The sequence below is a fragment of the Oncorhynchus mykiss genome, chromosome 28 (genome assembly GCF_013265735.2).
Source record: "Oncorhynchus mykiss isolate Arlee chromosome 28, USDA_OmykA_1.1, whole genome shotgun sequence".
In the NCBI taxonomy this organism is placed as follows: domain Eukaryota; kingdom Metazoa; phylum Chordata; class Actinopteri; order Salmoniformes; family Salmonidae; genus Oncorhynchus; species Oncorhynchus mykiss.
In genome coordinates this window covers 40,656,078-40,683,874 of record NC_048592.1, presented here as the reverse complement: position 1 = coordinate 40,683,874, position 27,797 = coordinate 40,656,078, and the positions used below count along the sequence as shown (strand labels likewise).

At 45.8% G+C, this 27,797-nt stretch overlaps 1 protein-coding gene across 5 annotated transcripts; it reads right to left on the bottom strand.

The window, feature by feature from the left end:
• Window positions 1-604: 604 nt before the first annotated feature.
• cc2d1b (coiled-coil and C2 domain containing 1B) lies at window positions 605-26,398 on the bottom strand. Of its 5 annotated transcripts, XM_036966865.1 has the most exons (26): window positions 26,380-26,397; window positions 26,146-26,275; window positions 25,551-25,666; window positions 25,273-25,411; window positions 22,764-22,873; window positions 22,542-22,631; window positions 20,072-20,206; window positions 19,385-19,715; window positions 18,975-19,093; window positions 17,676-17,754; window positions 17,239-17,465; window positions 16,299-16,371; window positions 15,116-15,249; window positions 14,616-14,745; window positions 12,736-12,908; window positions 12,186-12,311; window positions 6,738-6,796; window positions 6,391-6,507; window positions 6,119-6,192; window positions 5,167-5,225; window positions 4,876-4,927; window positions 4,697-4,796; window positions 4,455-4,545; window positions 1,537-1,659; window positions 1,356-1,407; window positions 605-1,278 (listed from the first exon to the last, which is right to left on the bottom strand). In XM_036966865.1, the coding sequence occupies exons 3-25, from the start codon at window positions 25,611-25,613 to the stop codon at window positions 1,396-1,398; spliced, it is 2,616 nt and encodes an 871-aa protein (XP_036822760.1). In that variant the 5' UTR covers window positions 25,614-25,666; window positions 26,146-26,275; window positions 26,380-26,397; the 3' UTR covers window positions 605-1,278; window positions 1,356-1,395. The 5 variants fall into 5 exon arrangements, with proteins under 5 accessions (XP_036822760.1, XP_036822762.1, XP_036822759.1 ...); XM_036966867.1 differs by lacking the exon at window positions 26,146-26,275 and having other exon boundaries at window positions 26,380-26,398; XM_036966864.1 differs by lacking the exon at window positions 26,380-26,397 and having other exon boundaries at window positions 26,118-26,273.
• Between the last annotated feature and the right edge of the window lie 1,399 nt (window positions 26,399-27,797).

Below are 27,797 nucleotides of genomic sequence, written 5' to 3'. Positions count from 1 at the left end.
TCCTGGACCCCCCAAAAATCATTTTCAAAGATTCTCCATTGAAAACCATCCGTGTAACCATAATGGCTTTGCTGTTAAGCATTTTTAAAATTACCACTTCATAAAATACTACTTTGATTTACACGCAGACAAAAAAAAATGTTCATGGCTAAAAGCTCAGCTGAGCCCAACTCACAGATGTGTGTACGGAGGATCACAGCTATAAAGTGTAAACTTATGAGTCTCTTCAATTTAAAACACGAAACAACCCCAACATAAATGACATCTTTCTCAAACAGCACCATAATCCCGATTCAGTGCACTAGTTTTGACCAGGGCCCCATAGGGAACAGAGGGTCGAGATCAGATCTTTACTATCCACCTCAAAAGTGTGACACGGTCACAAGAGCTATGTAGCCTTACGACACCTTAAGAGTACCTATGACATGCTTGTGTCAGTTGACCAATTTGCCTTCGAACATCCAGTAGCAGTGGTAGCCTAGACATCTGTAAATTCAGTCATGTCCACGTGTGGTGTGAGCGTGAACATGATCCTGTTCTGGTATTAGAGCCGGGATTCAACCCCCCCCCCCCTACGCTCTAGTCGACAATGCAGCTTTTAAAAAAAAAAAGGGTAATGTCACCACGTATGTGGGGATCACATTCCCTTTCAAAAACAATGTCAAGCTGCTCTAAAACAGGGGATCTAAATCAGGGTTGAATCCTGCCCTATAACTGCGCCAGTGAATAGAAACAAAACAGTCCTGGGAACAACAACCAACATTGTAGCAAATAATTACTTTTTTGAGCAATGCAAGTTCTCATCACACATTATTATTGTGATCATTAACAGTAGGGCAGATATTCAAGGCAATTGAAATATGCAGCATCGTACAGCAACAGTGATTACTTTGGTAGAATAAGTGCATAGGTGAATAATATATTAGAGAGAGAGACTAACTACGTCGCTGTCTTTCAAAATCAGCAGGGTATAGAACTAGGACTCAGAAATCAGCTCAGGGGGGGAAATAATGACCTGGAGAAGTCTCCTTTTGTTTGAATCCCAGACAATGTTATTTTAAGGTTAGCTAAACATGGAGCCCATTTCCCCCCACCCCCAGAGTGAAGAGAAGCTCCATCACTCTGTGTGCAAAATGTTTACAAGCTAAAAAGACCCGTGTTGACTGTGTCGGACTGCCAGAACCCTGGAAGACTAAACAGGCCAGCCACGACAACATCCTCCTCTTCATCAGCATCCCGTCATAATCTTCATCAGAGGACAACGGGAGCGTTTATCATCTGTGAGATAGAAAAGGTCATTGTGTTGATCACTTGGGTTTCTATTTTAACTTGTCGTGGAGAGGAAGTTCACCTACCTTTTTAAAGTGTTCCTAGTTGTCCCCAGCTGAGCAGCAGTTAGAGAAGAACCTGGGAGGACCAACCAGAGGTTGAGTGTCTGGGCCACAATCACACTACAACTCCAGGGCCTGACAGAGGAACCCACACGTTGGCCTTGAAAGGCTCCAAAGAGAACAGTTACTACAAATGTGTGTGTACCTGTGACTGGTCCAGAACTAACCAGCGTTCTGTGGTTGTCTGAAGGTCCTGTCCACTCAGAGGCTCCCTCAGACGAACCCTGACCTCCACACGTCCTCCGGTAGGCTTACGGCCATCCATCACCTGTAGTACAAAACATAGTATCACTAAAAACACACAACCAAAACAGTTCTCATATTCCTTTCAAACCAACGTGAAAAAAAAAACACGTTACATTTACCATGCCGCCAGCTTTGTTCTGCCTTTCCTTTACACATCTGAAGGGTATTGCTGGTAACTAAGCCTGATCTAGTCATGAATGTGTCTAATAATTCAGCTAACCTTAAAAACTACAAAAACACCCTCCTTTCATCATACCGTCTTTGGCATTAAAATCATGAACATTCTACTGTTGTCTGAAATCAAACTGGTCCTTACGGGGAAAAAGTATCAACTCAAAAAACGGCAGTCTGCTGAAGCGGCATTGGCACACATTTTTACATGAATTATATACACTGCTCAAAAAAATAAAGGGAACACTTAAAACAACACAATGTAACTCCAAGTCAATCACACTTCTGTGAAATCAAACTGTCCACTTAGGAAGCAACACTGATTGACAATAAATGTCACATGCTGTTGTGCAAATGGAATAGACAACAGGTGGAAATTATAGGCAATTAGCAAGACACCCCCAATAAAGGAGTGGTTCTGCAGGTGTGGACCACAGACCACTTCTCAGTTCCTGTGCTTCCTGGCTGATGTTTTGGTCACTTTTGAATACTGTCGGTGCTTTCACTCTAGTGGTAACATGAGACAGAGTCTACAACCCACACAAGTGGCTCAGGTAGTGCAGCTCATCCAGGATGGCACATCAATGAGAGCTGTGGCAAGAAGGTTTGCTGTGTCTGTCAGCGTAGTTTCCAGAGCATGGAGGCGCTACCAGGAGACAGGCCAGTACATCAGGAGACGTGGAGGAGGCCGTAGGAGGGCAACAACCCAGCAGCAGGACCGCTACCTCCGTCTTTTTGCAAGGAGAAGCACTGCCAGAGCCCTGCAAAATGACCTCCAGCAGGCCACAAATGTGCATGTGTCTGCTCAAACGGTCAGAAATAGACTCCGTGAGGGTGGTATGAGGGCCCGACGTCCACAGGCGGAGGTTGTGAAATATGAACATGACTCACATACTTTTGAAAATATAGATTGCTATTATTTTCTTTCAGTATCATGATGAAGACGCTCCTGTTCCAGAACCACAGAGGAGTAGGAAAAGAGGAAACGTGTTCCAAAATATACTGCAAAAAAAACTAAATCCCTGCTTGGAGGAAATGCAGGTTAACTAATTATACAACAAAGAACATGATCTGTTACCTCGGCAGCCTTTATAATACAACGCCCGTTACCGCGGCAGCCTTTATAATACAACGTCCGTTACCGCGGCAGCCTTTATAATACAACGCCCGTTACCGCGGCAGCCTTTATAATACAACGCCCGTTACCGCGGCAGCCTTTATAATACAACGTCCGTTACCGCGGCAGCCTTTATAATACAACGTCCGTTACCGCGGCAGCCTTTATAATACAACGTCCGTTACCGCGGCAGCCTTTATAATACAACGTCCGTTACCGCGGCAGCCTTTATAATACAACGTCCGTTACCGCGGCAGCCTTTATAATACAACGTCCGTTACCGCGGCAGCCTTTATAATACAACGCCCGTTACCGCGGCAGCCTTTATAATACAACGTCCGTTACCGCGGCAGCCTTTATAATACAACGCCCGTTACCGCGGCAGCCTTTATAATACAACGTCCGTTACCGCGACAGCCTTTATAATACAACGCCCGTTACCGCGGCAGCCTTTATAATACAACGCCCGTTACCGCGGCAGCCTTTATAATACAACGTCCGTTACCGCGGCAGCCTTTATAATACAACGCCCGTTACCGCGACAGCCTTTATAATACAACGCCCGTTACCGCGACAGCCTTTATAATACAACGCCCGTTACCGCGACAGCCTTTATAATACAACGCCCGTTACCGCGGCAGCCTTTATAATACAACGTCCGTTACCGCGACAGCCTTTATAATACAACGTCCGTTACCGCGACAGCCTTTATAATACAACGCCCGTTACCGCGACAGCCTTTATAATACAACGCCCGTTACCGCGGCAGCCTTTATAAAAGAAAGCGTGACCACACACACCTAAATATTGCACTTGGGGAAAAAAAACATCTTAAAGTAGAAATAGAATGAAACAGCCATTCTATTGTTGCTCTATTATATAGTGGCCACTATACAGTGAGGGGGAAAAGGTATTTGATCCCCTGCTGATTCTGTACATTTGCCCACTGATAAAGAAATTATCAGTCTATAATTTTAAATGGTAGGTTTATTTGAACAGTGAGAGACAGAATAACAACAAAAATCCAGAAAAACGCATGTCAAAATTGATTTGCATTTTAATGAGGGAAAATAAGTATTTGACCCTCTGCAAAACATGACTTAACACTTGGTGGCAAAACCCTCGTTGGCAATCAGAGGTCAGACGTTTCTATGTAGTTGGCCACCAGGTTTACACACATCTCAGGAGGGATTTTGTCCCACTCCTCTTTGCAGATCTTCTCCAAGTCAGTAAGGTTTCGAGGTTGACGTTTGGCAAATCGAACCTTCAGCTCCCTCCACAGATTTTCTATGGGATTAAGGTCTGGAGACTGGCTAGGCCACTCCAGGACCTTAATGTGCTGCTTCTTGAGCTGTAACTAGCAAACTGCCTTTGCACCCTACCGCTGTCTTCCCAGAGCGCACGCCGATTCTAGAACTAGCAAATTGGTTGTCTCTTCTCTCTTCAGTCGGGTGCTGCATTCTGTTGTTTTGTGAACGATTGGCGGAGGCAAATCGTACCGCCACCATCTCTCTCCACGTCATCCTTACCTCCACTATCTCTCGTACTTCACTCTCGGTCTCCAGTTTCTCCAGTTTGATGTGGGCCGTCCCGATAGGCTTGTCGCTCCGCAGGAAACCCCTGTCACATGACACACACACACAAAGACCTCGCTCATCACTTACACTCGAAAAGGATCAAAAACAACTTCCACTCGTCCTGGGGTCACACGGTCGTGTTCCAGTTTGGACGTGTGTGTGTGTGTGTGTGTGTGTGTGTGTGTCAGACGTACCCTTTGTGTAGCAGTTCCAGTTTGAGTCCTTTCGATTGGACCGCTCTCCTGAAGCCTCTGTGGTTCCGGTTGATGTTCAGAGTGAAGCCCTGGTTGAACTCTGGGGCACAGAGAGACGACAGGAAATGGGGTAAGCTATTTCACAGACACACCACAGACATCACGGTCCTGGGCGTTACCTGGGGAGTTGGTGTTCTTGACCACGGCCGTTCTGTGTTTCTGGGGTTGTTCCTGAGATCAACACAGAGACAGACAGACAGTTCAAACAGAGACGATGGGTTCTGCTACTACACAGGCCTTCTCAGACCAACCATCCATAGGCATACTATAGCTGGAGCACAGCACACCTGTGCTTGACGATTAGTGGACTATGGTGAATATGGTGTGCTCATGTTGGATTAGAACAAATACGTGCAAATGAATGTCTCCAAGAACAGGTTGGTAAACTGAACAGTAGCCCACTAACTCACCGTGCTGGGATAGGGGAAGTCAAACTTGACATAGGCATCCAGATCATTGGTAGCTATACCTGGGGAGAGACGAGGAGCAGAGAGACATTGAGAGAGGACCGACCACTGACTCAATACCTGGGGAGAGACGAGGAGCAGAGAGACATTGAGAGAGGACCGACCACTGACTCAATACCTGGGGAGAGACGAGGAGCAGAGAGACATTAAGAGAGGACCGACCACTGACTCAATACCCGGGGAGAGACGAGGAGCAGAGAGACATTAAGAGAGGACCGACCACTGACTCAATACCTGGGGAGAGACGAGGAGCAGAGAGACATTAAGAGAGGACCGACCACTGACTCAATACCCGGGGAGAGACGAGGAGCAGAGAGACATTAAGAGAGGACCGACCACTGACTCAATACCCGGGGAGAGACGAGGAGCAGAGAGACATTGAGAGAGGACCGACCACTGACTCAATACCTGGGGAGAGACGAGGAGCAGAGAGACATTGAGAGAGGACCGACCACTGACTCAATACCTGGGGAGAGACGAGGAGCAGAGAGACATTAAGAGAGGACCGACCACTGACTCAATACCCGGGGAGAGACGAGGAGCAGAGAGACATTAAGAGAGGACCGACCACTGACTCAATATCCGGGGAGAGACGAGGAGCAGAGAGACATTGAGAGAGGACCGACCACTGACTCAATACCCGGGGAGAGACGAGGAGCAGAGAGACATTAAGAGAGGACCGACCACTGACTCAATACCTGGGGAGAGACGAGGAGCAGAGAGACATTAAGAGAGGACCGACCACTGACTCAATACCCGGGGAGAGACGAGGAGCAGAGAGACATTAAGAGAGGACCGACCACTGACTCAATACCTGGGAGCTGATCCACCACCACAGGGAGACACAGGGGACTATAGGAATAATACAGGAAGGATACAGAGTGGTCAATGTTACCTGAAGGAGCAGGCAGATTCATCCCTCTGACGACCACCACCACCATCTCTGTACTACTGAGCTCTGGGAAGATCCTAGAGAGAGAGACAGGTTTTTTATATTGTAAATATCCAAAATAAGCTTTGGCAATATGTACATTGTTACGTCATACCAATAAAGCAAACTGAATTGATAGGATAACACAGAAGAGTGAGATGAAGAACGAGAGAGAGATATATACTGATTGAGAGAGAGATATATACTGATAGATAGAGAGAGAGAGAGACGACAACCTGACGGTGTGGTATGTCCTCTCCTCAAAGTGATGTTTAGGAGGGTCCAGTCTCTTCGACTGGGACAGCTTCAACATCTCCAGACTCTTCTTACAACTCTCTGCCATCTTCTCAAACCTCGACACACACACACAACGGGCAGAACATCAGTACCACAACGCCAGAATGACGCGTGTTGAAGTGTGTGTCTGTGTGTGTGTATCAGTTGGTGTTGTATAATGCATGTTAATTAGTCCATGTATTTTCTGTTTTGTGTGTGTGGTTTTCCCATTCATAGGGACAGGCTAGGGACAGGCTAGGGACAGGCTAGGCGTGTACAGGATGCTACGATGAAGACGGTCTCTTACTTGGTGGTCTCAGCGATGTTACCCAGATGAGTGAACTGCTTGGAATAAGTCATGCACTTCTACAGGAGACAGAGAGAAAAATAAAATGATTCATTGGTGGTGGCTGCAACCTGTCATGGGTATGCTTGTTATCGTTAAGGACTGGGGAGTTTTTCAGGATAAAAATAAAATAGAATGGAGCTAAGTACAGTCAAAATCCTAGAGAATGACATGGTTCAGTCTGCTTTCTACCAGACACAGAGATGAATTCACCCTTCAACAGGACATAACCTAAAAAACAAGGCCAAATCTACATACCAAGAAGACAGTGAATGCTTGAGTGGCCGAGAAAGTTTAGACTTAAAAATATATAGCAACACATAAATCGTTGAATAGCAATGGTCAACAACCATGTTGACAAAGTATGAAGAACTTTTAAAAATGAATTATGGGCAAATACAGTGCCTTGCGAAAGTATTCGGCCCCCTTGAACTTTGCGACCTTTTGCCACATTTCAGGCTTCAAACATAAAGATAGAAAACTGTATTTTTTTGTGAAGAATAATTTTGCACGCCCAATTTTTCAGTTTTTGATTTGTTAAAAAAGTTTGAAATATCCAATAAATGTCGTTCCACTTCATGATTGTGTCCCACTTGTTGTTGATTCTTCACAAAAAATACAGTTTTATATCTTTATGTTTGAAGCCTGAAATGTGGCAAAAGGTCGCAAAGTTCAAGGGGGCCGAATACTTTCGCAAGGCACTGTATGGTACAATCCAGGTTTGTACAGCTCTTGGAGACTTACCCAGAAAGACTCAGCTGTTATCCCTGCCAAAAGTGAATCTTTGTTTTATAATTGTTTTCTTTGGTACTTTTTACCCTTTTCAGTGATATCCAAATTGGTAGTTACAGTCTTGTCCCATTGCTGCAACTCCCCTACGAACTTGGGAGACGCAAAAGGTCGAGGGACAAGCGTCCTCTGAAACATGACCCACTGCTCGTTTAACCCGGAAGCCATCCGCACCAATGTGTAGGAAACACCGTACAGCTGGCGACCATGTCAGCGTGCATGCGCCTGGCCCGCATCAAGGAGTTGCTGGAGCGCAATGGGACAAGGACATCCCGGGCCGGACAAACCCTCCTCTAACCTGGACGATGCTGGGCCAAACCCTCCCCTAACCCGGACGACGCTGGGCCAAACCCTCCCCTAACCCGGACGCTGGGCCAAACCCTCCCCTAACCCGGACGACGCTGGGCCAAACCCTCCCCTAACCCGGACGACGCTGGGCCAAACCCTCCCCTAACCCGGACGACGCTGGGCCAAACCCTCCCCTAACCCGGACGACGCTGGGCCAAACCCTCCCCTAACCCGGACGACGCTGGGCCAATTGTGCGCCGCCTCATTGGTCTCCCGGTCGCGGCTGACACAGCCTGAGATCGAACCCGGGTCTGTAGTGATGCGACGCAGTGCCTTAGACCGCTGCGCCACCCGAGAGGCCCTCCAAAAGTGATTCTAACATGTATTGACGAAGGGGTGTGAATAGTTATGTAAATTTGATTTCTGTATTAGATTTTTTTTATTGCTAAAAAACATGTTGTTTTCACTTTGTCATTATGGGGTATTGCGTGTAGATGGGTGAGAAAAAACATTTAATCCATTTTTAACTGTCAAAAAAAATACTTCATGACTCGTGTCAGTATAGTAGCAGACCATAATAAATACTTCATGACTCGTGTCAGTATAGTAGCAGACCATAATAAATACTTCATGACTCATGTCAGTATAGTAGCAGACCATAATAAATACTTCATGACTCATGTCAGTATAGTAGCAGACCATAATAAATACTTCATGACTCGTGTCAGTATAGTAGCAGGCCATAATAAATACTTCATGACTCATGTCAGTATAGTAGCAGACCATAATAAATACTTCATGACTCATGTCAGTATAGTAGCAGACCATAATAAATACTTCATGACTCATGTCAGTATAGTAGCAGACCATAATAAATACTTTCAGTATAGTAGCAGACCATAATAAATACTTCATGACTCATGTCAGTATAGTAGCAGACCATACTAAATACTTCATGTCAGTATAGTAGCAGACCATAATAAATACTTCATGTCAGTATAGTAGCAGACCATAATAAATACTTCATGTCAGTATAGTAGCAGACCATAATAAATGCTTTATGTCAGTATAGTAGCAGACCATAATAAATACTTCATGACTCATGTCAGTATAGTAGCAGACCATAATAAATACTTCATGTCAGTATAGTAGCAGACCATAATAAATACTTCATGACTCATGTCAGTATAGTAGCAGGCCATAATAAATACTTCATGTCAGTATAGTAGCAGACCATAATAAATACTTCATGACTCATGTCAGTATAGTAGCAGGCCATAATAAATACTTCATGTCAGTATAGTAGCAGGCCAGAATAAATACTTCATGTCAGTATAGTAGCAGACCATAATAAATGCTTTATGTCAGTATAGTAGCAGACCATAATAAATACTTCATGACTCATGTCAGTATAGTAGCAGACCATAATAAATACTTCATGTCAGTATAGTAGCAGGCCATAATAAATACTTCATGCCAGTATAGTAGCAGGCCATAATAAATACTTCATGCCAGTATAGTAGCAGGCCATAATAAATACTTCATGTCAGTATAGTAGCAGACCATAATAAATGCTTTATGTCAGTATAGTAGCAGGCCATAATAAATACTTCATGACTCATGTCAGTATAGTAGCAGACCATAATAAATACTTCATGTCAGTATAGTAGCAGGCCATAATAAATACTTCATGACTCATGTCAGTATAGTAGCAGACCATAATAAATACTTTCAGTATAGTAGCAGACCATAATAAATACTTCATGACTCATGTCAGTATAGTAGCAGACCATACTAAATACTTCATGTCAGTATAGTAGCAGACCATAATAAATACTTCATGTCAGTATAGTAGCAGACCATAATAAATACTTCATGTCAGTATAGTAGCAGACCATAATAAATGCTTTATGTCAGTATAGTAGCAGACCATAATAAATACTTCATGACTCATGTCAGTATAGTAGCAGACCATAATAAATACTTCATGTCAGTATAGTAGCAGACCATAATAAATACTTCATGACTCATGTCAGTATAGTAGCAGGCCATAATAAATACTTCATGTCAGTATAGTAGCAGACCATAATAAATACTTCATGACTCATGTCAGTATAGTAGCAGGCCATAATAAATACTTCATGTCAGTATAGTAGCAGGCCAGAATAAATACTTCATGTCAGTATAGTAGCAGACCATAATAAATGCTTTATGTCAGTATAGTAGCAGACCATAATAAATACTTCATGACTCATGTCAGTATAGTAGCAGACCATAATAAATACTTCATGTCAGTATAGTAGCAGGCCATAATAAATACTTCATGCCAGTATAGTAGCAGGCCATAATAAATACTTCATGCCAGTATAGTAGCAGGCCATAATAAATACTTCATGTCAGTATAGTAGCAGACCATAATAAATGCTTTATGTCAGTATAGTAGCAGGCCATAATAAATACTTCATGACTCATGTCAGTATAGTAGCAGACCATAATAAATACTTCATGTCAGTATAGTAGCAGGCCATAATAAATACTTCATGCCAGTATAGTAGCAGACCATAATAAATACTTCATGACTCATGTCAGTATAGTAGCAGGCCATAATAAATACTTCATGACTCATGTCAGTATAGTAGCAGGCCATAATAAATACTTCATGACTCGTGTCAGTATAGTAGCAGGCCATAATAAATACTTCATGACTCGTGTCAGTATAGTAGCAGACCATAATAAATACTTCATGACTCATGTCAGTATAGTAGCAGGCCATAATAAATACTTCATGACTCGTGTCAGTATAGTAGCAGGCCATAATAAATACTTCATGACTCATGTCAGTATAGTAGCAGACCATAATAAATGCTTTATGTCAGTATAGTAGCAGGCCATAATAAATACTTCATGACTCATGTCAGTATAGTAGCAGGCCATAATAAATACTTCATGACTCATGTCAGTATAGTAGCAGGCCATAATAAATACTTCATGACTCATGTCAGTATAGTAGCAGACCATAATAAATACTTCATGACTCGTGTCAGTATAGTAGCAGGCCATAATAAATACTTCATGACTCGTGTCAGTATAGTAGCAGGCCATAATAAATACTTTGTCAGTATAGTAGCAGGCCATAATAAATACTTCATGTCAGTATAGTAGCAGGCCAGAATAAATACTTCATGTCAGTATAGTAGCAGGCCAGAATAAATACTTCATGTCAGTATAGTAGCAGACCATAATAAATACTTCATGACTCATGTCAGTATAGTAGCAGGCCATAATAAATACTTCATGACTCATGTCAGTATAGTAGCAGACCATAATAAATGCTTTATGTCAGTATAGTAGCAGACCATAATAAATACTTCATGACTCATGTCAGTATAGTAGCAGACCATAATAAATACTTCATGTCAGTATAGTAGCAGGCCATAATAAATACTTCATGCCAGTATAGTAGCAGGCCATAATAAATACTTCATGCCAGTATAGTAGCAGGCCATAATAAATACTTCATGTCAGTATAGTAGCAGGCCATAATAAATACTTCATGTCAGTATAGTAGCAGACCATAATAAATACTTCATGACTCGTGTCAGTATAGTAGCAGGCCATAATAAATACTTTATGTCAGTATAGTAGCAGACCATAATAAATACTTCATGACTCGTGTCAGTATAGTAGCAGACCATAATAAATACTTCATGACTCATGTCAGTATAGTAGCAGACCATAATAAATACTTCATGTCAGTATAGTAGCAGACCATAATAAATACTTCATGACTCATGTCAGTATAGTAGCAGACCATAATAAATACTTCATGACCCATGTCAGTATAGTAGCAGACCATAATAAATACTTCATGTCAGTATAGTAGCAGACCATAATAAATACTTCATGACTCATGTCAGTATAGTAGCAGACCATAATAAATGCTTTATGTCAGTATAGTAGCAGACCATAATAAATACTTCATGACTCATGTCAGTATAGTAGCAGACCATAATAAATGCTTTATGTCAGTATAGTAGCAGACCATAATAAATACTTCATGACTCATGTCAGTATAGTAGCAGACCATAATAAATGCTTTATGTCAGTATAGTAGCAGACCATAATAAATACTTTATGTCAGTATAGTAGCAGACCATAATAAATACTAATAAATGCAGAACAGCAGCAGAGGACAATATATATAGAAGGGTTTCCTCTGGGCTCCTGAGTGTTAACATCTCCACACTTCTCTATTTGGCTAGCCTTTGAGTTTGGAGGCATGTGAAAAAACCCTGTCCTTTCATTATCTAACAAGCAGTTGATAATTAGTACCTCGTACTGTTCCTTGAGCATCTTGGCCAGTTGAGTGTAGACCTCATCTGCCTTCTCTGAGATCTGGACTTCACTGTGATGAACCAGGATGAAGTCCTCATCCTCGTCACCAGGGGGCGACGGCACCTAGAGAACACCACAGACAGACAAGGTGTTCCACCACAGAGGTAGAGGATTGTAGTTCCTTCCTACTAAAAGGTACGTCTGGAATGACCCACCTTCCCAGCCAAACATTGTTGATATACAATAGTATTGTCTATTTTTTTTAAATACCAGAACTATGACCTGCTGCACAATGACATTGTTACCAAGCCACAAACAATCTGAATAAATCATTTCTCAAAACAGAACAGTGTCAGGCCTAGTTATGTTCTCATCTAGGCAGCAGAACATTTTTCAAATTGGTAGGGCCATGTTTCTCATATCAGTTACATTAGCCTACCCTTTAAAAATGTAAGTGTCAGTTTGTAACTTTCACCAGGTTGGATGTAACGACCGGTCGAGCTACGTAAAAGACTAAATGGTTCCAATCCAAGTCGCGAAAATTCACCTTGCTGATGTCGAGGTGTTTGCCTGCCTTGACGGCGTCGATGAGCGGCTCCAGACCCTTGGCGGTACGGAGCAGGGTTCTGGCTGCGTCCATGTCGTTCTTCTGTTTGGCCTGCAACGCTGCCTTCACGTACTGCTGCCTGCGTCCCTCCACAAAGTCCAACTGCTGTAGCGCTGTAGGGGAGGAGAAGAACAACGTGTTTCTGAAATGACTTCCTATTCCCTATATAGAACACCGCTGTCGACCACAGTAGTACACGATGTTGGGGTATAGGGGATGATCTGTGGTGATTTGCTCAAGACTGTCATAACTGTTTATGACAGTTGTCCTGTTACAGTAGTGACAGGGACTGGGGTTGTCATCTCTTCTCTTGATTGGCCGTAGTCGGGGAGTTAACCGGTAAGTATGCTAGTCTGTTTTTCCCCCAATAGTATTTGTCACATGCTTGGTGAACAGCAGGTGTAGACGAACAGTGACATGCATACGGCCCATTATCCAACAATGCAGAGGAAAAAAAGCTAGGACCGTGGAGGTCACGACATTTAGAGCACCAGCTAGGGTAGGGGGCTAGAGTTGGGCTAGAGGCTAGAGGATAGAGATGGGGCTAGACGCTAGAGATGGGGCTAGAGGCTAAGGGGCTAGACGTTAGGGGGTAGAGATGGGACTAGAGGCTAAGGGGCTAGACGCTAGGGGGTAGAGATGGGACTAGAGGCTAGGGGGGCTAGAGAGTAGGGGGCTAGAGAGTAGGGGGCTAGAGAGTAGGGGGCTAGGGTGCTAGAGATGGGACTAGAGGCTAGGGGGCTAGAGGCTAGGGGGCTAGAGGCTAGGGGGCTAGAGACTAGGGATGCGGCTAGAGGCCTAGAGGCTAGGGGGCTAGGGATGGGGCTAGAGGCTAGGGGGCTAGAGATGGGGCTAGAGGCTAAGGGGCTAGACGCTAGGGGGTAGAGATGGGACTAGAGGCTAGGGGGCTAGAGGCTAGGGGGGCTAGAGAGTAGGGGGCTAGAGGGTAGGGGGCTAGAGGGTAGGGGGCTAGAGGGTAGGGGGCTAGAGGGTAGGGCTAGAGGGTAGGGGGCTAGAGGGTAGGGGGCTAGAGGGTAGGGATGGGGCTAGAGGGTAGGGGGCTAGAGAGTAGGGGGCTAGAGGCTAGGGGGGCTAGAGAGTAGGGGGCTAGAGGGTAGGGGGCTAGAGGGTAGGGGGCTAGAGGGTAGGGGGCTAGGGATGCGGCTAGAGGCTAGGGGGCTAGAGGCTAGGGATGGGGCTAGAGGCTAAGGGGTAGAGATGGGACTAGAGGCTAGGGGGCTAGAGGCTAGGGGGGCTAGAGAGTAGGGGGCTAGAGAGTAGGGGGCTAGAGGGTAGGGGGCTAGGGTGCTAGAGATGGGACTAGAGGCTAGGGGGCTAGAGGCTAGGGACTAGGGGGCTAGAGGCTAGGGGGCTAGAGATGGGGCTAGAAGCTAGGGGGCTAGGGTTGCGGCTAGAGGCTAGGGGGCTAGAGGCTAGGGATGGGGCTAGAGGCTAGGGGGCTAGAGATGGGGCTAGGGGGCTAGAGATGGGGCTAGAGGCTAGGGGGCTAGAGATGGGGCTAGAAGCTAGGGGGCTAGAGATGGGGCTAGAAGCTAGGGGGCTAGAGATGGGGCTAGAGGCTAGGGATGGGGCTAGAGGCTAGGGGGCTAGAGATGGGGCTAGAGGCTAGGGAGCTAGAGATGGGGCTAGAGGCTAGGGAGCTAGAGATGGGGCTAGAAGCTAGGGGGCTAGAGATGGGGCTAGAAGCTAGGGGGCTAGAGATGGGGCTAGAGGCTAGGGGGCTAGAGATGGGGCTAGAGGCTAGGGGGCTAGAGATGGAGCTAGAGGCTAGGGGGCTAGAGATGGGGCTAGGGTCTGACCTGTAGCAGACAGGGTCTCTCTCTGGTGGGTCCTGTCTGCAGAGGGAGAGGTGCTCCTCTTGGGCCTCTGGGTCGTGGGCGGAACAGCCAACATGGGCTTCTTTAACTTCTCAGGAACAGGAGGCTTGCTCTGTGGATAGGAGCACAGTCAAACAACACACTAACCCTATGTCTCAAATCCCACCCTATTTACTACTTTTGCCCCAAAGGTTGCTGGATCGAATCCCCGAGCTGACAAGGTAAATATATTTAGTTCTGCCCCTGAACAAGGCGGTTAACCCACTGTTCCCCGGGCACTGATGACGTGGATGTCGATTAAGGCAGCCCCCCTACACCTCTCCGATTCACGGGGGTTGGGTTAAATGTGGAAGACACATTTCAGTTGTACAACTGACTAGGTATCCTAACCCTTTCCCACACAGGGATAGGCCTGGGTTGTGCTCTATATGAGAATAAGGTGGTTTCTAGTGCACAATATTGGAAGGAAAGAAATAGTTTACCTCCTCATTCTCTCCTTCCTCCTCTCCTGTCACTATGGTTTCCTCAGATGCCAGCTTATTGGCTGCCTCCAGCATGGCAGCGAATCCCTGCTCAGCTCCCGCCCCCCCCTCCTGGCCAGGGATTGGATGAAACCCTGTTGGATGCAGATACATCATTCTGATTGGATCACACAAACATAACTACAAAAAAATATCTATATTGTTTATACACAACTAATGCTACAACTACAATAAATGATCTGTTTTTACATTCAGTAGCTAACATTACTAGAGCTTGTCTCCTGTTTCTGATGTACAGGACACCCCCTGGACAGGACACTAGTCTATATCCTGTTTCTGTAGTGAGACAGCTTGATGTACAGTACACCCCCTGGACAGGACACTAGTCTATATCCTGTTTCTGTAGTGAGACAGCTTGATGTACAGTACACCCCCTGGACAGGACACTAGTCTATATCCTGTTCCTGTAGAGAGACAGCTTGATGTACCAGGACACCCCCTGGACAGGACACTAGTCTATATCCTGTAGTGAGACAGCTTGATGTACAGTACACCCCCTGGACAGGACACTAGTCTATATCCTGTTTCTGTAGTGAGACAGCTTGATGTACAGTACACCCCCTGGACAGGACACTAGTCTATATCCTGTTTCTGTAGAGAGACAGCTTGATGTACAGTACACCCCCTGGACAGGACACTAGTCTATATCCTGTTTCTGTAGAGTGAGACAGCTTGATGTACAGTACACCCCCTGGACAGGACACTAGTCTATATCCTGTTTCTGTAGAGAGACAGCTTGATGTACAGTACACCCCCTGGACAGGACACTAGTCTATATCCTGTTTCTGTAGTGAGACAGCTTGATGTACAGGACACCCCCTGGACAGGACACTAGTCTATATCCTGTTTCTGATGTACAGGACACCCCCTGGACAGGACACTAGTCTATATCCTGTTTCTGTAGTGAGACAGCTTGATGTACAGGACACCCCCTGGACAGGACACTAGTCTAAATCCGGTTCCTGTAGTGAGACAGCTTGATGTACAGTACACCCCCTGGACAGGACACTAGTCTATATCCTGTTTCTGTAGTGAGACAGCTTGATGTACAGGACACCCCCTGGACAGGACACTAGTCTATATCCGGTTCCTGTAGTGAGACAGCGTGATGTACAGGACTCACCTGGGGGGACAGGCAGCTCAGCATAGTTGACAGCTCGTCCTGCTTTGTGGGTGCGGATGGCACTCTGGTATTGCTGTGGGAACAGGTCATGGGTCATATCATAGTCCTCTAATAACCAGAGGTCAAAGGTGATAAGGATTTAGGCATGGATTCAGTCCCATCGTACCGCTGCCACGTTTTGGACTTTGACCCCCTTTAAAAAACATTGTGTTTCTGCTACATTGGATCGGTTTATTTCTTCTGTATCTGCAGACCCCCAGCCATCTGCAGACCCCCAGCCATCTGCAGACCCCCAGCCATCTGCAGACCCCCAGCCATCTGCAGACCCCCAGCCATCTGCAGACCCCCAGCCATCTGCAGACCCCCAGCCATCTGCAGACCCCCAGCCATCTGCAGACCCCCAGCCATCTTCGTGATTAACGGGGGCTGCGCTAGAGATAATGGCTGATCACGAAGGGAACCGGGATTGGGTCTTCTTTTTTTTTAAACAAAAATGTCAGAATGATTTGAGCTACAAAACTATTCAAAAGTAATCTCTGAAAAGCTGAGACACGTAACATGTTTTGGTCTATGACCTCACACAAGCGTCATTAGAAGGGGGTCTTCTACATGGAAGCTCATAGGAGACCCCAGGACAGTGTCAGGTTTTAGATTAGGCATGTTGTTGTTGCCATTTGTCAATTTAAAACACTCATGAATGAAACGGATTATGTGTTGTACTTGTAGTCCTGGTTCTCCTGAAAACAACAACACTTCAATATGAAGATAAATATAAGGGCTGGACATGCAGACGGACAAATGAAAAGGCGATTTTTGATGGAGTCTCGAGACTTAAGAGTTAAGTACTTTGTGATAAACAGTTTTTTTTAAAGACACAGAGTACAAATAGAAAGTTATTGGTTGTTCTACACAGTTAAGGTTAAGTCTTAGGAGGCGTTACCTTGGCGATGCGCTCGTGCATGCGGGCCTTGCGCTCGTCTCCGCTGGCTTTGGCCTGGGCGCAGGCCTCCTGATACCGGTCTCTCCGCTGCTCCAGGGCCTCCAGAACGTCTTTAGGCTGGGCCGGGACAGCAGAGGGGGCTGGAGGTGTGGAGGCAGGGGGATTGGGGCTTGAGGTCTGTCCAGGAACGGGTTCTTTTTCTGGGCCAGATAAGGCCGAGATGACCCCTAAAGACAGAGCAACGGATGATAAATTATGACGAATCAAATATAAAAAATATATAACATCTTAGAGACGGACAACTTTGACGCCATATTTTTCCAAAATGGCTCCATTCCCTATATAATGCAATGGTTCTGATAGGGCTCTGGCCTAAAGTAGTGCACTACATAGGGAATAGGGTGCCATTTCAGATCAGCCCTGTGGTCACTCCTTACCCGAGGATAGTGAGGGTGGCAGGCAACTCAGGTCCACCTCCTGCCCCTTCTCCAATGCTTCGATCACCGCGTCAAACCTCTGCAACCAAAAACACAGACAACAACAAGATATCACAATGGCAGTCTTTGTTGACTTCCTACATGTTTTGCATGCCTCAGATAACTCCAGGGCCTCAGTGAGGAACAGGACAAAGAGAACGGAAGCAGAAGAGACACAGATGGACTCAAACAACTCCTCCAGCTGCCCTAGTTTAATACAGAGAACATCTCTCTCCTCCAGCTGCCCTAGTTTAATACAGAGAACATCTCTCTCCTCCAGCTGCCCTAGTTTAATACAGAGAACATCTCTCTCCTCCAGCTGCCCTAGTTTAATACAGAGAACATCTCTCTCCTCCAGCTGCCCTAGTTTAATACACAGAGAACATCTCTCTCCTCCAGCTGCCCTAGTGAACACACAGATCAGCTGCCCTAGTTTAATACAGAGAACATCTCTCTCCTCCAGCTGCCCAAGTGAACATCTCTCTCCTCCAGCTGCCCAAGTGAACATCTCTCTCCTCCAGCTGCCCAAGTGAACACACAGAACATCTCTCCTCCAGCTGCCCAAGTGAACACACAGAACATCTCTCCTCCAGCTGCCCAAGTGAACACACAGAACATATCTCCTCCAAATGATATAGTAGGCGACAAAGCTGCTGTTAAGAATCTCCATGCATCACTTAGTCAGATAACTGCCAGAGTTGTACATAGAGGATGGACCACAAAACCTTGACCAGGCTCATCCCCAAGAGATCATACATTACCCCCCTAGCTTACTCCTGGAAGAGCCTAAGATCATACATTACCCCCCTAGCTTACTCCTGGAAGAGCCTAAGATAATACATTACCCCCCTAGCTTACTCCTGGAAGAGCCTAAGATAATACATTACCCCCCTAGCTTACTCCTGGAAGAGCCTAAGATAATACATTACCCCCTAGCTTACTCCTGGAAGAGCCTAAGATAATACATTACCCCCCCTAGCTTATTCGGCAGGGCGGCAGGATAGCCTAGTGGTTAGAGCGTTGGACTAGTAGCCGAAAGGTTGCAAGTTCAAATCCCCAAGCTACAAATCTGTCGTTCTGCCCCTGAACAGGCAGTTAACCCACTGTTCCTAGGCCGTCATTGAAAATAAGAATTTGTTCTTAACTGACTTGCCTAGTTTAATGAAGGTCAAATAAAAAAATAAAATTCCTGGAAGAGCCTAAGCTCTTCTTTAAAATGTCAACACTTTTTGATCCCAAAAACATAAAACAGTGAGTGACCTTGCTGGTCCTGAAGTAGAGTTTGACTTGTTCCATGTCTCCTTGCTGCTTGGCTTTCAGAGCCGCCACTTTATACTCTCTCTGTCTGCCTAACAGCATCGCCTTCGTGGCCTCGCCTACTGTGGGATCAGAGGAGAACACACACACACACAGAGAGAAACACAGCAATCACAACCACATCCCAAGAGGTGTAGAGAAACACAGCAACCACATCCCAGGAGTGCAGTGAACCTCCTGTAGACAAACAAATGTAACATTCATTTGGTTGGAGGCAGGTGATTCTTGTTTACTGTTATCATTTATCTAATCTGTGGTAAATTTCAGGAGCCTACATGGTAAAAAAATAAGTTGATCGAAATGATTGACTAAGTAACAGCTACAATCATTAAATGATTGACTTCCTGTGTGACCTGTGCTGGCCTGTCCAGTCTCTTCCTCTCCCTCAGTGCTAGGATGGCTGCTGACAGTGGCCAGGGTGGAGATAGACAGCTCCTCCTCACTGCTGGGTGATACTGCCTCAGGTGAGACAGGTACGGGTAACATTTCAGCAGGAGCAGCAGCCTCTGGCTCCCCCTGCTGTTGTGGAGGTGTCGGTTCAGGTTCAAGACCAGAGGGTGGAGGGGGAGGAGCACGTCGTGGGGGGGCGGTGGAGGTTGGGGCTCCACCAGCTACAGGTGGGGGGATGTCAGCCTCATCCACCTTCCTCCCCTTCTTCAATGAGACCAGCATGGACTCCAGGCTCTGTGGAGAAGCACAGAGATAAGGAGACAGGACAAGAAAGGTTTTTGGACTTTAGATTCGAGGGGGGGGGGGGGGGGGGTCAAATCCTCCTGCTAGAACCATTAGCAAATTGTCTCAGCGTAGTAGACCGTGCTGATCTTGGATCAGGTCCTTCCTGACCATATGATCTTATTAATTATAATTTTTATTTAAAAAAAAGGGCAAACTGATTCTAGATCAGCGTTTACTCTGAGAAGCTTTGTGAATATAGGCTCTGGAAAGCAACAAGGAGTACATGCTTTCGCTCCAGCTCTACACTAAAAACACAACAGGACATGAGAGAGAGTTTATAGTGAACTACAAATTAGCATCGCCACCTGGATCCCTCTGTCGTATCTCCGTGCTTTAGACGATTCCCCTGAGGCCTTGGCGTGGGCGACAGCTGTCCGGTACATACTCAGTCTCTCCTCCAAGGTGTGCTGCAGACTGCCGGGTACCGCAGGAGGAGCTAACTGATGATAAGAACAACCACCAAGTTTGATCATTCAGTGTTCACGTGTACTGTGAAGTATTGTAAATGCAGGTTACAGTGCCGTCTTCAAGAAGTATTCATACCCCTTGACTCGTTGCACATGTTTTATTGTGTAATAGACCATTCAAAATGTGTTACATTTATTTTCTCCCATCTATACAAAATACGGCATAAATGAGTGAAAACGTGGGGTTTCCTTCTTCTACAGCAACTGAGTTAGGAAGGACGCCTGTAGTGACTGGGTGTATTGATACACCACATCCAAAGTGTAAATTAATAACTTCACCATGCTCAAAAGGGATATTCAATTAATGCTCTGTTTTTTTGTTTGTTTGTTTGTTAAACCCCATCGACCAATAGGAGCCCTTCTTTGTGAGGCATTGGAAAAACCTCCCTGGTCTTTGTGGTTGAATCTGTTTTTAAAATGACTGCTCAACTGAGGGACCTTACAGATAATTGTATATGTGTGGGGGGTACAGAGATGAGGTAGTCATTCAAAACTCATGTTAAACACGATTAGTTGCACACAGAGTGAGTCCATGCAACTTATTATGGGACTTATTTAGCACATTTTTAATCGTTAAAATTATTTGTCAAGCCAACATAAGTTAATTAAAAAAATACTAAAAAAAATCCCAAAACATAATTCCACGTTGACATTATGGGGTAGCCAATAACATGTAATACATATTCAACCCTTTCCCAAGGCACTGCATGTGACCTTCCGAGTTGCCAAGACTACGTCCCAACGTAAGCCCGGGTGGCCAAGACCACGTCCCAACGTAAGCCCGGGTTGCCAAGACCACGTCCCAACGTAAGCCCGGGTGGCCAAGACCACGTCCCAACGTAAGCCCGGGTGGCCAAGACCACGTCCCAACGTAAGCCCGGGTTGCCAAGACTACGTCCCAACGTAAGCCCGGGTTGCCAAGACTACATCCCAACGTAAGCCGGGTTGCCAAGACTACGTCCCAACGTAAGCCCGGGTTGCCAAGACTACGTCCCAACAGAAGCCCAGGTTGCCAAGACTACGTCCCAACAGAAGCCCGGGTTGCCAAGACTACGTCCCAACGTAAGCCCGGGTTGCCAAGACTACGTCCCAACGTAAGCCCGGGTTGCCAAGACTACGTCCCAACGTAAGCCCGGGTTGCCAAGACTACGTCCCAACGTAAGCCCGGGTTGCCAAGACTACGTCCCAACGTAAGCCCGGGTTGCCAAGACTACGTCCCAACGTAAGCCCGGGTTGCCAAGACTACGTCCCAACGTAAGCCCGGGTTGCCAAGACTACGTCCCAACGTAAGCCCGGGTTGCCAAGACTACGTCCCAACGTAGGCCCGGGTTGCCAAGACTACGTCCCAACGTAAGCCCGGGTTGCCAAGACTACGTCCCAACGTAAGCCCGGGTTGCCAAGACTACGTCCCAACGTAAGCCCGGGTTGCCAAGACTACGTTCCAACGTAAGCCCGGGTTGCCAAGACCACGTCCCAACGTAAGCCCGGGTTGCCAAGACCACGTCCCAACGTAAGCCCGGGTTGCCAAGACCACGTCCCAACGTAAGCCCGGGTGGCCAAGACCACGTCCCAACGTAAGCCCGGGTGGCCAAGACCACGTCCCAACGTAAGCCCGGGTGGCCAAGACCACGTCCCAACGTAAGCCCGGGTTGCCAAGACTACGTCCCAACGTAAGCCCGGGTTGCCAAGACCACGTCCCAACGTAAGCCCGGGTTGCCAAGACTACGTCCCAACGTAAGCCCGGGTTGCCAAGACCACGTCCCAACGTAAGCCCGGGTTACCAAGACCACGTCCCAACGTAAACCCGGGTTGCCAAGACCACGTCCCAACGTAAACCCGGGTTGCCAAGACCACGTCCCAACGTAAACCCGGGTTGCCAAGACCACGTCCCAACGTAAACCCGGGTTGCCAAGACTACGTCCGAATGTTGCAGCACATTATCACAGCATAGGCATCAACATTATAGCTGTACACAATCTAACACAAGCAGTCCATTTCATGTGCTACTATTAACTTGAGCCATTTCAAACGGACACAACAACATTAGTCACATAAGGGAAAGAGGATTCACACGTCACTATTGTAAAAATAGTATCTCACTCCACTTGTTTGCCAGAGTCTGTTGAGAAGGGAAATGTAAGTGCTGTTTGCATGTAGTTGACAATGCTCTGATTAGAGACGTGAGTAACAAGCCCATTAATGCTTCAGTATTTCATACACACAGGTAACTAAAAAGTCACACGCAGGAATTGCAGGATACAACTCAGTGTATTTGTTTGTATAGGCAGGTGATGTCATGTTAGTTTACCTGGGGTGGGGATTGCGGAGGCTCTTCCGTGGAGGTGGGTGTCACATGATCCTCCGTTTCCTCGTCACCCACCACTTCCTGCAGCTCAGCCTGGTAACATAGTAACAGTCAGGCACAAACAGAACATGTTTACCATAGGTTCAACGCAACACAGCGAGTCGCGCACACACACAATAAGTAAAAGATGATCAAAAATAGATTGAAATAAACCCAAACAGTTACCAGTAAATCTTCATCCTCTTCCAGGTTATCATCATCATCATCATCATCATCGTATATATCCTTCATACACTCCTCTGCCATTCTGGCTATATTCTCCATAGGTAAGGGGGCTAGGACAGAGACACATATCAATGGCGTAATCAGTGGGATAAATATTATAAATTAACATGGGGGGGGGGGGGGGGGGGGTTCCATCTTGTGATTTTTTTTTTTTTTAAGACGTAATCACAAGGATGACCTATGACCCTCAAAGAGTAATGTTTTTACCACACTGCTGGACGCTCCTCACCTCCGTTCATCAACAAAAACAAAAACAATGAAGGCAGTGGGGGTGAACAGTGGCGTTGTTCCCTAATGTGGATTTAATCGCAAAATAAAAAAATAAAATTGTATCTCATTAAAGTAGAGATACAGTGCCTTCAAAAAGTATTCATACCCCTTGACTTATTACACATCCTCTTGTGTTTACAATCCGAAATCAAAATGGATTAAATAAAAACAAATTAAGTCACCCATCTATCTACACACAATACCTCATCTCCATCGAGTACACCTGTTGCCAATTCAATTGTTTGAACATGATTTTGAAAAAAAAAACAAACACTTGTCTCATATATATATATATAAAAAAGTCCCACAGTTGACATGTCAGACACAAAACCATGAAGTCCAAGGATCTGTCCGTAGATCAGAGATAGAAGTGCGATTAGGCATACAGTATATCTGGGGAAGGGTATAAAACAGTTTCTAGTACGTTGAAAGTTTCCAAACAGCACAGCGGTCACCATTACTGGGAAAAGGGAAGAATATGGAACTACTCAGACTCTGCCTAGAGCTGGCTGTCTGACCAAACTGAACAACCGGGCAAGAAGGTCCTTGGCCAGGGAGGTGACCAAGAACCCAATGATCACTGACAGAACTACAGAGTTCCTTGGCTGAGATGGGAGAAACTTCCAGAAGGACAACAGTCTCTACAGCACTTCACCAATCTGGACTTTATGGGGGGAGTGGCCAGACTGAAGACACCCCTGAGAAAAAGGCACATGACAGCATGTCAGGAGTTTGCAAAAAAAGGAACGTGAAAAATTCAGCGCATAAGGCAAAATATTCAGTGGTCTGATGAGACAAATTGAACTCTTGAGCCTGAATGAAAAGTGCTGTCTGGAGAAAACCAGACACAGCTCATCACCCATTTAACACCATCCCTACCGTGAAGCATGGTGGTGGCAGAATCATGCTATGGGGATGCTTTTCAGCAGCAGGTTCTGGGACACAAGTAAGGATAGAAGGGAATAATGAATGGAGCCAAATTCAGCCAAATGCATGATGAGAACCTGCTTTAGAGTGCAAACAATCTTACACTGGGGCAAAGATTTACATTCCAACAGAACAATGACCACAAGCATACAGCCAAAGCAACGCTGGAATTTCTACAGAACTAGAATGTATACGTCATTGAGTGGCCCAGCCACAGCCCAGACATAAATCCTATTGAAAATCTACGGAAAGACCGCCGCTCCCCATCTAACTTAATAACAGAGCTTGAGAAATATGCAAAGAATAATGGAATAAAAATGATTTTATCCAGATGTGCAAAGCCGATAGACATACCCAAGAAGACTCAAAGCTTTAAAAATCGGCACCAAAGGTGTGAATACTTAGGAGATATTTACGTACTTATTTTCAAATAAATTTGCTACAATTTCTACAAACATGTTTTCACTTTGTCATTATGGGGTATTGTGGGTAGATGGGTGAGAAAGTCAAGTGGTATGAATACTTCCTGAAAGCTGTATAGTTCTTGTATTTTTATTTCTTTGACCTTTATTTAACTAGGCAAGTCATTTAAGAACAAATTCTTATTTAAATTAACGGGCTACCGGGGAACAGTGGGCTAACTGCCTTGTTCAGGGGCAGAACGATAGATTTTTACCTTGTCAGCTCGGGGATTCGATCTTGCAACCTTTCGGTTACTAGGCTACCTGCCGCCCCTCTAACCACTAGGCTACCTGCCTCCCCTCTAACCACTAGGCTACCTGCCGCCCCTCTAACCACTAGGCTACCTGCCGCCCCTCTAACCACTAGGCTACCTGCCGCCCCTCTAACCACTAGGCTACCTGCCGCCCCTCTAACCACTAGGCTACCTGCCGCCCCTCTAACCACTAGGCTACCTGCCGCCCCTCTAACCACTAGGCTACCTGCCGCCCCTCTAACCACTAGGCTACCTGCCGCCCCTCTAACCACTAGGCTACCTGCCGCCCCTCTAACCACTAGGCTACCTGCCGCCCCTCTAACCACTAGGCTACCTGCCGCCCCTCTAACCACTAGGCTACCTGCCGCCCCTCTAACCACTAGGCTACCTGCCGCCCCTCTAACCACTAGGCTACCTGCCGCCCCTCTAACCACTAGGCTACCTGCCGCCCCTCTAACCACTAGGCTACCTGCCGCCCCTCTAACCACTAGGCTACCTGCCTCAACCACGAGTACAACACAGTGTGTGAAGACTTACCTTTCTGCTTTAGTCTCCCTCCAGCAGGCTTGCCCCCAGTGAGAGCTGATAACTCTGCCTCTAGATCAGCATCATCCACGGTCGGATCATCCATGTCCTGCGTCATCTCCTCTGGGTTGAAGTCCACAAACAAACCCATCTGGAACCAAGGAAGGTGAATGGTGATATTGGATAGCTAGTGTGTGTGTAAGAGAGAGGTTAGCCAGCCAGCCTCCTCGTTGTCATTTTACGTTGTGACACACACACACACACACACACAGGTGATGTGTCCCTCTCACCTGTTTGGCTGCAGCTGCGCCCTGGCCCTTTGGCAAAGGAGCCCTCTTCTTCTTCCCGAACATACCGCTAGTTTTAAAACACCCCTAACCGGAGGAATTAAACCGTCCCAAGAGATCTGGGGGAAAACAGAAGACGACAGACTAACGTTAGCTAGATAGCTAGCTAGTGATGTTGCTACGCTAAACGTCAGCTAGTTAACACTACTAACCAGTGTTAGTAAGTTCAACTTAAAGTTGCTAACTTAAAACAGTTGCAGGTGCAGCAGGTCATGTGAGCTAACGTAGCTAAAAAATAAATATTGAAACGGCAGAGGCTAGTAGTGAACTAGTTAGTAAAGTTACCATTTTTTTTTGCTAAAATAGCTAACATTACACAGACAGTGGATTTGCTTGCTAGGGTATGAGGCAACCATTTCGTGACATGCAAAAACCGCCTCCCTTGAGGTAGCTAACGCTACTTCGGTGTTTTTAAGCCAGCTAGCAAACCATTAACATTCGCTAGTAGCAAAACTATCTGTGGGTAGTTAGTTAGCTAACGACGCTTATAGTACGACCATTGTCCTTTACCTACTCATTCACCACGAATGCAACGTACTTTCCTTCAAGGATAAACGTGAAATCTCCAGCCAGCGACCAGTTGACGGTTATTTACTCTCAGACTGACAACCAACTTCTTCTTCTTCGTGTGCATTTCCCCGGCGGACTGAACGCTGTGTTGTATATTGCTGCCCATCGCAGGTCAGAGTGCAGATTGCACATTTTGTAAAAAAACAACATAATTATAATATATATACTTAAAAAATGAGGGAACATTTTTTATTGTACCTACCATTTATTTGGCCCTAAACGAGCCTACACGAGGCCGTCAGCATGGCAGGATTGAACCCCTTCTCTCAACTTCCTGTAGATCTTCTGCACTGAAATCTTTCACATCCAAATATTTATCTGCTGCTGCAACTACCACATCTATCTTCTGTGATTTCCGTTCCATCAATGCAGTGCAGTTGATTACCATGGTTATAAATGCATGAAATTCAACCTTACTAAAATTCATTTTCTCTGGATCTCTCTCTTCAGGCCTCAATGGGGGGCTCCCAATCAAATCCTTCATCCTTGAGCTATCCTCTACTTTCCTTACTGCTTCAGCATATGAAACCTTCTTCCGCACTCGAACTCTGGCAATCTCAACTTGTCTCTTTCTCTAGTACAGGGCACTTCAGACCCCCAGCTACATAGGCGATTCACAGTTTACACACAGTGCTTTCTCAACCCCAACTTCACACTTCCTCTGACTATGACCTCCTGCACACTTTCCACATCCTGGGACCTCCCTTCTACATACTGTTGCTACATGTCCAAATCCTTGGCACCTAAAGCCCCGTAGCAGGTTCGGAACAAACACCCTCACCAAATAGCTAATATACTGACCTTACCAGGTAGAAACTCCATGTCGAAGCTCAACAAGACAGACAGGGTATACTCCCTTTCCCCATTTCTTCCGGGTCTGTGTCTCACCAAATGGTGGGTGTCACAAACACCAGGAATATTTTTTCTCATCTTATCCACCTCTACACTCAACGATACCCCAGAGGGCGTGACATAACCTATTCCCCCTCAGGAGACTGAAAAGATTTGGCACGAGTCCTCAGATCCTCAAAAGGTTCTACAGCGGCACACCATCGAGAGAGATTAAAGAGAATAGACAGTACGGGACATTAAAGAGAATAGACAGTACGGTGACATTAAAGAGAATAGACAGTACGGGACATTAAAGAGAATAGACAGTACGGGACATTAAAGAGAATAGACAGTACGGGACATTAAAGAGAATAGACAGTACGGGACATTAAAGAGAATAGACAGTACGGGACATTAAAGAGAATAGACAGTACGGGACATTAAAGAGAATAGACAGTACGGGACATTAAAGAGAATAGACAGTACGGGACATTAAAGAGAATAGACAGTACGGGACATTAAAGAGAATAGACAGTACGGGACATTAAAGAGAATAGACAGTACGGGACATTAAAGAGAATAGACAGTACGGGACATTAAAGAGAATAGACAGTACGGTGACATTAAAGAGAATAGACAGTACGGGGACATTAAAGAGAATAGACAGTACGGGACATTAAAGAGAATAGACAGTACGGGACATTAAAGAGAATAGACAGTACGGGACATTAAAGAGAATAGACAGTACGGGACATTAAAGAGAATAGACAGTACGGTGACATTAAAGAG